This window comes from Ahaetulla prasina, chromosome 1, assembly GCF_028640845.1.
Source record: "Ahaetulla prasina isolate Xishuangbanna chromosome 1, ASM2864084v1, whole genome shotgun sequence".
Classification (NCBI taxonomy): Eukaryota; Metazoa; Chordata; class Lepidosauria; order Squamata; family Colubridae; genus Ahaetulla; species Ahaetulla prasina.
Window position 1 is genome coordinate 204,566,868 of NC_080539.1, and position 13,157 is coordinate 204,580,024.

The 13,157-nt window shown below is 37.1% G+C and overlaps 1 protein-coding gene across 1 annotated transcript in view; it reads left to right on the plus strand.

The window, feature by feature from the left end:
- TMEFF2 (transmembrane protein with EGF like and two follistatin like domains 2) overlaps window positions 1-13,157 on the plus strand; it is a 296,804-nt gene that overhangs the window by 204,149 nt on the left and 79,498 nt on the right. The window contains exon 5 of the mRNA XM_058188403.1: window positions 1,918-2,014. Within this exon, the coding sequence (XP_058044386.1) occupies window positions 1,918-2,014 (97 nt within the window). The remainder of the gene's footprint in view (window positions 1-1,917; window positions 2,015-13,157) is intronic.

The window sequence follows — 13,157 nt, forward strand, 5'->3', positions numbered from 1 at the left end:
ATGTTTGGGCTTTGGAGATAAAATTGAGGCTGCTTTGACCAAATGACTCCCATGCTGGCTATGGCTATTTCTCAGTGGAACTGATGAGACCAAAAGAAAAGTGGCTTTTCCAAGAAGCCAGAGGAGGCTATTGGGCTGCAAACTACAAAAGCCATTTTTGATCCCAAAATTCAGTGTAGAAGGACGAGTGATTTAGGTTCAAAAACTAATCATTGCTAGGAGACAGAGGCGAACACAGAATGAGATTTGAGACCAAAATGCCAAACTGCATCCTTGTTCTCACCGTACACAACAACATACCAATTTCAGAGAAAGCAGACTGGTTAGTAAAGTTGAGCTAGATCAAACGTACATGTTAATCAGAAAAGAACACTGAATTCCAGATTCATTTTTGGAAGCAAATGTGTGGGCAGGTAATGAAAATATTTTAAAAATATATTTAAATTTAAGTATATTACTAAAATATTTTAAACATTAGGTTCTTGAAAAAATTAAATGTTAAAATCAGACGTGAGAGCATCAAATACACTATAGGAGGTATCTGCAGATATTAGCACAGCTGACAGGCCCTCCTTTAGGGAACTGGTTCAACTCTATTGGAACTGTTCCCCTGCTGATAAATAATGTCACAGTTTAGCTAAAACTCAAAGGACCTCTTTGCTTGTTTGTTTCTTTTACATCATATCATTTATAAACCATCTCCATCTGGCAGCATTTGGGAGCAAACTAAAATGAAGTATATCTCAAAAATTAAACAATACAATATAAATTTATCATAAACAATACATGAACATCTTGCAAGCATCCCATGGGGTTTCCCCTAATTTTAGAAACAAATACAACATCTGACTTAGGAGCCATTTCTCCTCTTTTTCTTTTATCTAAAATTGCTGAGGGCATCTTGAAAGAGAAAATAGCCACCAAAGAGAAAAAGGGCGAGCTTCACCGTAAGACTCAGGATTGATACTGCATTAAAGACCAGTATCTAGAGACATAAGTAAGAGTATGTGTATGAGCCAAGCAAAACCCACATGCAGCACCATAGTGTGTGCTCTATTTTATTTTTATGTATCAGTGATATCTCTGTACTGGTCTAGTCCAAATGGCTCCAAGTGGCTCACCAGCATCTCCGTCCTTCTGCATCATTAGGAGATCAAAATCAGCTTTCATTAAGTGTAAAACACAAAGCTATCAGTCTCTTGATGAATGGAGACCAGGGGATTCCATCATCATCCACCAAATGTTTAGTCTTCTCTGCTTCTACATGTAAGCATTTCTCTATAGGTTGGATTAGCCCTGTGAGATACGCCAGGTCCAGAAATCTACTAGAACTCTTTTGTTGCAGGGTATAATAACCAATCTTGAAAGCTTCTCTTTCTCTCTTTTTATACTCAAGAGAATCAAGGCAGAGTATCCTGAGTTCCTTCCTCATTCCTCCTCTCCATCTTCTTTTCAAGACTTAGCTGCTGTTCTGTTCTTCAAAGTTATCTCTTCTGCCTTGGTAACTTTTGAAAGCCAGAACTACCAGCTGCTAATACAGAGGTGCCTGAATTAGTATAACCCAAATAAAATAAAATAACTGAAAATTAGGATTATACAGAGATCTGAAACTAAAGGTCAAAATGTGATACACACCTTGCATGGCCACACACATAGCACCTATCAGTCTTTTCCTAGACTTGTTGGTGCTGCAGGAAAACCAACATTAATTCCAAATCTGTTTCGTCTTGCAAATCTGGATCTCTTTGCCCAGTCTACTCCATTCCACAGTCAGAGGTTGCAGCTGAACATGGAAATGGCTGTTGTCATTTGTGTTTACAAAACTTTCTGTATCCCCAAAGATGGATATGAATGATTTTGTGCCCTTTTGAAAGGCGTGAGCATTTTTTTTTCTTGACTTCTGTCTTTCTCTCATAGGGAGTGAAGGTTCGGGAGAAACCATTCAAAAGGAAACATCCACCTGTGACATTTGTCAGTTTGGGGCAGAGTGCGATGAAGATGCAGAGGATGTTTGGTACAGAAACATACTTATGTATTTATTTGATTGGGAAAATATGATTTCTTTGAATGTGACTATCCTAGTAGATCACCCTCAAAAGACAATTTAGGGGAACAAAATGTGATTTTTCTGCTGTATTAAGACCAATGAGGTATTGGACTTACAAGTATGCATTCTTTTTTGTGTGTATAGTTTCTAAGATGATTAGCTGCTCAACATTGCTTGGAGTTGAGCAGACTCTTAATTCAGACAGACAGATAGACAGATAGACAGATAGATAGACAGACAGACAGACAGACAGACAGACAGACAGACAGACAGACAGACAGATAGACAGACAGACAGACAGACAGACAGACAGACAGACAGACAGACACACACACACAATATTTACAAATAGAAGAAATGCTGTTATAGAAATTTATCTGAAAAATAATATTAATGAGGGGGAAAGCACTAGGATTTGATACTAACCTCTTCCATAATGACAAATACAAGGTAGGTAGGTAGGTAGGTAGGTAGGTAGGTAGGTAGGTAGGTAGGTAGGTAGATAGATAGATAGATAGATAGATAGATAGATAGATAGATAGATAGATAGATAGATAGATAGATAGATAGATAGATAGAATGAATTAGAATATTATTTCTAATTCCAAATCATTGATTATTTGCCAACTATTTTTTTGACTCCCTAGCAACCACATAGATTGATTTTCTCCATTAATATTAAATGTCAAAATGCATGTGTTGAAACAACCACCAAGCAGAACATTCATGTAGCATAGTTGTGAAGATGTTGGAGAAGAAATGAGGAGAATCCATCCTCCTCTATGAAACATGCTGGGTGAATTTGGATCAACCCCTGCATTGCTGTTCTAGGGAGAAATTGTTGAATTGTTATCTTGAATTATTATAAGAAAAACAGGATAAATCTAACAAACAAATATGTGAATAAATATCTTTTCAAAGACACCACATTTTAATGGAATGTGTTTGGTGATAACAAAAACACAGTACAGAAAAATTAGAAATAGACAGGAGGATCATCAGCCTGTCCCTAACCCTAACTCAATGTATATATATTGAAGATTTAGTATATATACACAAACTGCTACTCATTAAACACAGAGAATTGTCTTTTGCATGAGACATAACCCATACACTTAGTGGTTGAGTTTGCATAACATTCTTAAACAGGTTAACCAATGATTTTTGTCTATATTTGCACCAGTGCTCAGGTTGGTTGTTTTCACGTTAATGACTTAAAGCAGAGACCCCTAAAGGGTCAATGGGATTATCTAAGGGGTCAATAAATAGAATAGAATAGAATTCTTTATTGGCCAAGTGTGTGATTGGACACACAAGGAATTTCTCTTAGGTGTATATGCTCTCAGTGATATGGCTGAGAGTCAAATGGGATTCAGTAAATATTTGGGGAGTCATTCAGTGGTTGATAAATAACGGATGCTCTGTTGAGGTCAATTAATTTGGGGAGGTCTTTGTAGAGCTCCACACCAGTCCTTAGTCCTGAAGGTGGGCCCTGGCTAGTGGTGAGGTAGTGTTACCAAGGATTGATTTGTCGTCCACCAGCAAGAGTGGCTCTGAGTTGTCTCTATTATTGTTGTTATAGTCATCGCTTGTAGTACTTTTCGTTAAAGTAGTATGTATTGAATTATTTTCATACAGTAAATGTTTGGGATTGATGAACAATCTGTCATTTCATGCAGGGATGGATAAACTAAAGAGTTTGGACACATCTGAGTGTTGTGTGAAATCTGTCCATATGGAATGTAGCTAAGAAATGGGTTAAATGTCTAACCAGTTTCCACTAACCCAATCAATAGCTGCACTGCTGGAGGTCAGAATCGGCAAGATGGCAGATGGAGCATCATAATGCAAGCTCCACCCCTTTGGAATATTTGTGCAATGACTTGCATACAAATGGAGCAGAGCTTGCTTCATAATGTTCTTTCTGTCCTCTTGCTAATGTTGATACTATCATCCCCTGTGGATGCAACTGCCAGCTAATCATTTCTATGTGAACTGTACAAGGAAACCATTGAGATTCATCCTTACTTGCGGGTACAAGGAATTGAACATGGGGTCTTCTGTATGCCAAGCACATGCTTTACCATCATGTTGTATAACACTTCTATGTTAGGGAGTCACCAGGTTGGTTTTCAACAATGCCTGGTTGTCAAGTGTATCAAATCTTTTATCAAATCATATTGTACTCATTGTTTGGATTTCTTTCTACTGAGGAGGCACAAAAGTTAAAAAAAAAAAGTCTGGTGCTTGTTTTCTCAATCATGGACAGACAGCAAAAGCAGTAGAATAGTCCAGCCCCAAATGAGTCATAGGTAATACAAGCCTTATGTGTTGAGGCTCTTAAATTGAATGTTTGTCCACCTTACACTCATAGTCTCTGCCAGCCAAACTCAGAAAGCTTCACTGTTATTAATTACTCTTCTACCAAGACTAATGAAAACTCTGTCAAAGAAATGTACCCTTTTTGATTCAATATATCTCCAGGATATTCCAAAATGAAAAACAGTTAATTAAAGGAAATATTTACTTAAGTTACCATAAATAAAACAATGAAAAACATCAGGTACTCAGAAATCAGTGGCCAATTTCCTTATGCATTAGGGGACAGACGAGAATTAAATTTAACAAAATTGATATTCAATATATTGGAAAGCAATAAAATGTCCCAGTTTTCCCGCTGAAGAACATGTTCAACTTTAAAAATATCTGATGGAATTTCACCAGCCGATTGTGGCTAGTCACTCATTCCCAGCCTAGCTCCTTTAGCTCCTGGATAGCAACAATTGGAACAACATTGCCTTTGGAAACAAGGAGAAAATACCTCTAATCCAATCTATATGTCAGCTGTGCTTTAAATGTATTTCACAGCCTGGAGTTCCACAAGACTTCCTTCCCTTCATGTAATGTAATCTGTTAAATAGGGAGATACTTAATCCTGAATATTAAGGGAGCAAAGGGAGAACTGAGTGGTGGAAGCAGTGATGCAGAAGAGCCAGGGCTGCGCTGTAGATGAGGCTGGATTTTGCATTTTTCCAAGGTTTGGAGGGGATTAAGTGATTTTTTTTCTTTGTTAAGTATCATGGGGGGGGGGCTTCCATCCAATTTGTATGCATTATGTCATAGACAGTGAAACACCTTTTACTATCAGTGACAGTGTTACTCTTGAAGTAGAAGGCTCAGAGGTTCTTAGATTGAAATATATTGTTATCTATGGCCGGGGTAGACTATAAATCTTTTGCAAACTAGCAGCTTTAATGGATTTATCTTAAAATCTGAATTATTATCTTTCCGTATATTCCTGTACTATAACTCTAAAAAAAGGGGTCCATGGTTGAAGCTAGATGACTCTATCACGACACCAATTCTGTCATTTTTATTAATAGAGGTCTAATCATTAGGTGATTAGACCTCAGAAGTGATGTTGTGCTACTTCCAGTAAAAGGGGTTGAGAGCCAGACAGGAGGGTTAGGGATTATGATGTCACAGTCCTCCAAGGGCGTGGTAGACCGGAAATGATGTCACAAAATAGGTGGAAGTGATGTCACAAAATGGGTGGGGCTAACAACTCCTCAAAACAACAGTCCTCCAAGGGGCATGGTGTGACATCACAGAAATGGGCGAGAGGGCTAAACAAGTCCTCCAAGGGTGGGGGGGTGGAAGTGATGTCACAAAATGGGTGGGGCTAACAACTCCTCAAAACAACAGTCCTCCAAGGGGGCATGGTGTGACATCACAAAATGGGCGGGGCTAACTCACTCCAAAAACCGGTATGTACTCTTACTACTCCTATTATATAGATAGTCTTCAGCAACAACAACACTTGGTCTAAAATGAAGGAGGCCTTCATTAAATTCAGCTTCAATCTACATTGAATCAATCCAGCATTATTAATTAAAAGAAGAAATATTATTTTTATATTCAGGCATATGGCATAACAACATTGCCAAATAAACATTTTTGAGATTCCCATGAATATAAATATACATCTAAGAAGCTCCACTGTATTAAATCAAAATAGTTTCATTTCATTTATTCATTCACTCACTCACTCACTCAATCCTTCATTTATCTGCATCCAGTGTATGGGTTGCATCCTGTACATTCAAAATAGAGTCTCTAATCTAGAAACTATCCTGCAAGCTAGCATATTGTTGCCTACATCTTACCAACTAGGAACATAGGTAACATACGTATGATTAGTAAGGTGTAGATAATAATATGTTAGTTTGGAGAATAATCTCTAGATTGAAATCCTACCTTGCATAAGAGAACATGAGCGGATTGGGGCAAAATTGGAATTTGGACTTTGATTGTGCTTCTGACATACTGAGCAAAATGTGCAAAAATTAGCTACTTTTTTTTTTAACTGTTAGCAGGATGGGTACAACTAAGGCTTAGTTACCCAATCTTTGCTTTTTTTCTCTTTTCCTCAAAGGGATTTTATGAAAACTGTGATTGACCAAAGCCATTAGGGGCAGCAGAGGTTAACATCTATGCGGCCATCATCATCATCATCTATGACATGAGCAAATTGTGTCTGGGAATATAAGCAGAATAAATGGGAAGAATAAATGGCGTCAAGACAGTAGTTTGTAGCAATGCAATTGAAGCCTTGTTCCTTTTGTACATGTATCGATGTTGTACATCTATACGAAGGGGCAGAGTATCGATCATAGTGCCATGACCACTGTCTTGACTTCTTTGACTCTTCGACCATAGATACCACTAATAGATAGCATACAGTATGAATTAATTAAAGGAAGAAAAGTAGATAGGTTATTTGTAAAATTAAGAGGAAGAATAGGATGCAATAGTTCCAAAGGAAGGTTTCCTGATTTTATGGAATAGAATTGATAAATACATGCAGGGGTAAGAATATGTAGGTTTAATTATGAATGATGAGTCAAAAGGTTAAAATGTATGCCAGAAATTATTAATTGCTGTCATATAGATAATTGTGTTGTGTACAAGTGAACTATTGATCCTACTTTCAACCCAAAATGAGTTTTGAATGAACAGTTTAAGGGAAAATTTATTTAGCTGACTTGAATGGATGACAAGGCAGTATAGGAAAAGCGACTGGATCGTTTCGAAACCCACAAATGAAAAAGAATGCTGATTGGTATTTTTTCAAAAGCCTGTTTTAAATATGTGGCTAATGCATACAATGAGTCAATTTAATCATAAATTGTGGCAGAAGAATTACTGAATATTTCAAAGTTTGGTTGATTTGATCTTTGATGAAAGAATATTTAGAAAATTAGTAAAGTTTACAAGGGAGATGAGAGGTTCTAAATGTGTGACTGTGTGTGTGTATGTGTGTATATGTGTGTGTGTATGTGTGTATTTTCACACATTTAGAACCTCTAATCTCCTCTCTGTGTATGTGTGTGTGTGTACACACACACACACATATATATACCGATATATATTAGTGCCAAGAGTGAATTGTGGGAAAAAAATAGATAAGGAAGAAAAGGAAAGAAGTGAAAAAAATTAGAATAAAAGAAGAACTCAAGGAGGTAAATGTACAGTTTCTTTATATAACAGTATTACAAGATAGATTGACGGTTGAACAGAATTAATTGATAGACTGGACAAAAGACAAAAAAAATTAAAAACTGTTTCTAACAGAATGAAAATAATTATGTTATAGTGCCACACAAGTGTGTGGAAATATGCTAATGGGAGGTAGGAAAGATAATTTTTTTTCTGGAATATTGAAATGAAAGAGACCCTAGATGAGAGGAGAAGATTAGAAGAGGCAAACACGGTACAGAATAAATTTGATGGAGATTAGAAAAGAATGTTTTGGAAATGTGTGAAGAAGCCTCCAGCAAAGTGAATAGAGTTAAAAATAAAATAAAATTGTTTGGTATGAAACTGTAGTGAGAGAATGTTTTAAAGATTGTGATGAGAAGGATAGAGTTATGTTGATGGAAATGAATGTTATAAACATTACAGTCCATGAAAAACATTTATGAAAAGGAAATGAAAGACACTTCGAGAATATTGCAAAATGGTAAGGCTGCAGCTATGGTTAGTCTAATTCAATGTTTCTCAATCATGGCAGCTTTAAGATGGGTAGTAGCTTAGCTGGCCTTGGAATTCTGAGAGTTGAAGTTCACTCATCTTAAAGCTGCCAAGTTTGGAAAACACTGGTTTAACCAAAGAAGAATTAAACTATGAATGAGATTTGCTTACAGAATGACTGTGTGTCTTGTTTAATATGAGTATGAAGGTTCTATAGCCAACATTTGGTAAATTTGTTCTAACTGCTGGCTATAGAACTGTTTCTCTACACCCAGGACAAAAAGAAAGAAAGCAATTGTGAATGCCAACACTATAGTAAGATTAGGGTTTTGTTTTGTTTTTTTGCTTCCTTTGAGTCAATTTACATTATTTGCATGATTAAGTCATTATGCAGAATCCTGAGTAAAAAATGGAAAGTGCAGTGCAGAGGATATGAAAACCAGCTTTCTGCTCTTCTGTATGTCATTGAGAAATGTTTGAATGTGAGAAAGTATATTGTATATTTCTTGCTTTATAAAAACATAGCATATATGGAATTGGGTTGAAATACACGATTTTTGCCCAAACCTGGAATTGGAGTTTGGTTGCTGAATATGATAAGAGTGATATATGATGGAAATGGAACAGGTGTGAAAATAAATAGAATGTTTACTGAATGGCTCAGGAATGAGTAGGGAGTGAGATAAGGGTGTGTAATGTCCTTTTGGTAATTTATTATATTTATGATTAAATACAGAAGGAATGCTTGTGATGACATTAAAGGACTGCTGCAGATTATGTCATGTTGTTGGTTGAAATCCAGAATGATTTCTATCAAATTATGTTTTATGATGCAATGAGCAATATAGATCTGAAAATCAATTTACCAAAAACAAAGGGACTTGTGTTTGACATGGAAAATAGAGTGAACAATTTCAAATCACATAAATGGGGGTGGGGGATTCTAATGGATGAATTTCTCTACTTTGGTAGAATATTTACAAAGTAGGGGGAAATGAATGGGGAAATTTTCAGAGGTAAGACTGATTGAAATGTAGGGGACATGCGAAGTTGTAAGAAACTGAATGTTTGTTAAAAGAAACAAAAATGGCTGTGTATCAGAGTGTGCTTTTGCATACTTTGTTATATAGAAGTGAGTGCTGGGTATCCCAGGAGAAACATAAAAGTAAGTTGAATGCAGTGGGAAGAAGTGTGCGGTGTGTGGATTGAATACAAAATGAATGACTACTATGAAAGAAATATATTGTGAGGGAGTTTGGTTGTATAGAGAAAATGAATGAGAGCTGAATAGCAAAATGAATACATGAAGAAAGTGTGATTGGTTAAGAGAAAAGAAAAGACAGAGAAAGTCATGGGTGAATGAAATTGATAAGATCAAGGCAAAAAGAGATATATTTTTTTAAAAAAACCAATGTAGGAAGTGTAGTATAGATGAAGCAGGAGAAATAATTCATTATCTCATGCCTTATTTCATTTTTGCACAGGCATCAGTTTTCTCAAAAAATATTGTGATGAGTATGTATATGTGTGTCTTTTTTTTAATTCGCTAGATTTAAATCCAGCAATTCCTCCAGGAGGAGCAACTTCATAGCTTCCTCCTCTAATCTTTTCCCATAACAAAAATCCTGTAAAGAATACTAGCTTGAGAAAGAAGGATTTGCCCCAAATTACTCGGTGAACTTCTTGGGCTAAAGATGGAGTTAAAATCAAGCTTCCCTAGTCCCATTTCAACACCACTGTATTAGGAGTACTTAGTTCAGACTGTTAAAAACTTCCTAAGAATCAATCAATTACCAACTCCCTAAGAATAAATCTATATGGATTCCAGCCTTAGGTCTTAAGAGAAATACTAATGGGATGGTTGCAAAGCGAACTTTCATTCATCAAGCTGTAAACAACTTTAGGTGAGTCCTACACAATGAATGTAGAAGACTCCAGGCTCAGTTGCCAGCTTTGGCAGGTTGGGTATGGTAGATTCCTGCCTGCAATTCCACTACCAATTAGTAAAGAAAACACTTGCCAAGAAAAAAAATAGTAGAAGGCTATTGCCCCTGTGCCATGGGAATCATCACAAAAACTCTTATGAGGCCATGAGTATTTGAATGTAACTTTGTTACCAATGTTGGGATTAGCATCCTGTACTTCACCAAAAGTTGGAGATAGTTTAGGAGTGATGGGTCCTTGGTGCTCTCTGAGCTTCCTTGTTTTCTTGCAGGCGTTTCATTACCTTAACTAGGTAACATCATTAGTGCTAGTGATAGTTTAGGAGGCCAAGAGAGCAGGGGTGAAATGTTGAGTAGTTCGGAGAACGCCACCTCTGGCTGGTCCCAGAGTGGGGTGGGAATGAAGATTTTGCAATATCCTTCCCTTGGAGTGGGATAGGAATGGAGATTTTGTAGTATCTATCCCCTGCCATGCCCACCAAGCCACGCCCACAGAACCGGTAGTAAAAATATTTGGATTTCACCACTGCAAGAGAGGCTATGTCACCCACACAGTTATTCTCTCTTCCACTGTTGTAAATAGCCTTCATAATTTTAATTTGATACAAATTGCAAAAGCATGTGTTCAGAAGCAAGAACTTTAGGCCAGATAGAAGATTGATCTCCGCTTTCCCACATGCACCAGACAGGAAATACAATCAGATGAGATAATTATTAATTGTAAATGTTGCAAGTCTGAAAGTACAATTACCCATTGTCTCTTTTTACAGCCTGATAATTTAGGGACGATCCTTTCCGTGTTTCTTTCTGTGCCTGTTATGCCAGTGCAGCCTATGTCACGCAGCTGCCTTCTGACATGATCATTCCTTGGGCATATCTCTTCCCCCCATCTCCCAAGAACATCCCCACATACCATTATGATTACGTAGATGTACAAGTGAAGAGAAAAACATTATGATGGCAGCGTGGGTTCATCAACCTGGCCCTGGATGATCCGTTCATTAAGGGGGAATATCATAACTCCATCAGTTATCCTCCCATCATCCTCCAAGATGTTGTGCATTAGACCAGGGGTCTCCAACCTTGGTCCCTTTAAGACTTGTGGACTTCAACTCCCAGAGTTCCTCAGCCAGCTTTGCCACAAGTCTTAAAGGGACCAAGGTTGGAGACCCCTCCATTAGACCCAGCCTTTGTGGAAGCCTAGGCCCTTCCAACTCTGCCCCTTCTTGTTAGCACATTTTGTTTTGGGAAATGTGTATAGCTTGGTATCCATTAGTAAACATCCTTCACTTTTTTGAAAACGAAGGCTCTTCCATTTAAAGTCTTTAACGTCTCACTTGTTTTAATTTGTGAAAGCTTCTTGTTTGTAAGGGGATCGTATGTTGGCATGATTCCCACATTTAATGCATTTTCAACCTGTATAGGCTTCATGAATATTTGAAAGTAGGCCAGTGGCTGTGCCCATTTATTAAGCGCTAGACTGCAATCTACTGGTAAATCAGACATTCACTGTTCCTGGCTTTGGGGCTGATTTCTGAGCTAAGGAAACAATTGACTTAGAATGACGAGCGTGATTCATTGTAACACCCCTGAAAGAAATCAAAGGGAAAAAGAAGCACTAACGTTCTGAGCAAAGAAAACTGTTCTAGAGGTAGCCCTCCCCACTTTTCCGAATCTAAAAATATGTATTTTAAAAATCATCTCAGAGCTCCTACAGTGGGTATAAATAGAATTATATCAAAGAAAGTGCCCTTTCATCTGACAAAACTTCGTAATGTCAGAATAACAGAATAAAGAGTTGGAAGAGACCTTGGAGGTCTTCTAGTCCAATTGGCTGCTCAAGCAAGAGACCCTGTGCCATTCCAGACAAGTAGCTGTCCAGTCTCTTCTTAAAAGCCTCCAGTGATGGACAACTTCTGAAGGCAAGCCATTCATTTCAATGCACGGTTCCCTCAGAAAGTCACATCTGGAAGCCTAAAGGATTGTCCTATAATTCAATAATCTTTCTGATTAATTATATTTTATAATAAAATGTTCTTTGGCTATATTTATAGTAGTAATTAAATAATACAAATGCATTTTTCCTTTAAAGGAAGTGGTAACGTAATGGATGAATATGTTGGCTTAGATGGACATACATCTATTTTATAGGATTACCAAAAACTTCAATATATAGTATTTCTAATTATTGATAGCCCATGAACATGTATCTTTTTAAAAAATGGTTTGAGTGAAGCATTAGAAAACTAGATAATCTTGCAGAGAGTGCCAATAAAAGCAAATATATTCAAAAACCAGAAAATAAATATATGAGCCAAAATGCCAATACATACTATTTATTACATCGCCCTGCATTCTGCTTGCAATCCGGAGGGAGTAGTAGAAAAATCATATGGTTGGAAAATAACTATGTGATTTCTTTCCCCTGGTAATCATTAACCAGCACTGGGAACTCTGGGAACCGTATTACTCATATATTGGAAAGTACCAGAATTCATAGAACTCTGATCTAGAGTGTTGATGGAACATGCTTCTCCAAGAAGTTATCAACTGGACCTTTGTAAACATTATGGGCTGATCTAAGTACTGTTTCCGAAGTAAATAATAAAATAATCAGTTATTTTAAGCATCTGATTCAGCATCTCTCACATCACACTTCATGATTAGATGAACATACTATATTTAGAGCAAGTGTTGTTATAGATGACCAGGTTCCAAGCCATGTTGGACTTTATAGCATTGCACTGCATCTCAAGAAAAGCTGTGACTAAGCCAAATTCTACAGTACAGTACTGTACTGTACTGTATGCAGGCTGTTGCATTCTGTATGGCCTTCCAGGGCAGTCTCATGTATGACTGTGATATAGAAGTCAGGAAGTGACAAAACATGATTAAATAGTGGAGGAGGTGTGAAAACTACCATAGATAGTGTTGTCTGTTTCATTTGACTAGGTATATAAATGTTTTATCTCCCAACAGTATTAGAAGCTATTTATGTTTGATAGCAAGATGGCAATGTACCTGGAGCACAAGTTTCTTCTGGGATATTGAAATTGAAAGCTTATATAGTCAGTGGAGAATGTGTAGAGCCAGAGCAAATGTGACTGGCATTGCCTAATTCTCTTTTTTTTTCC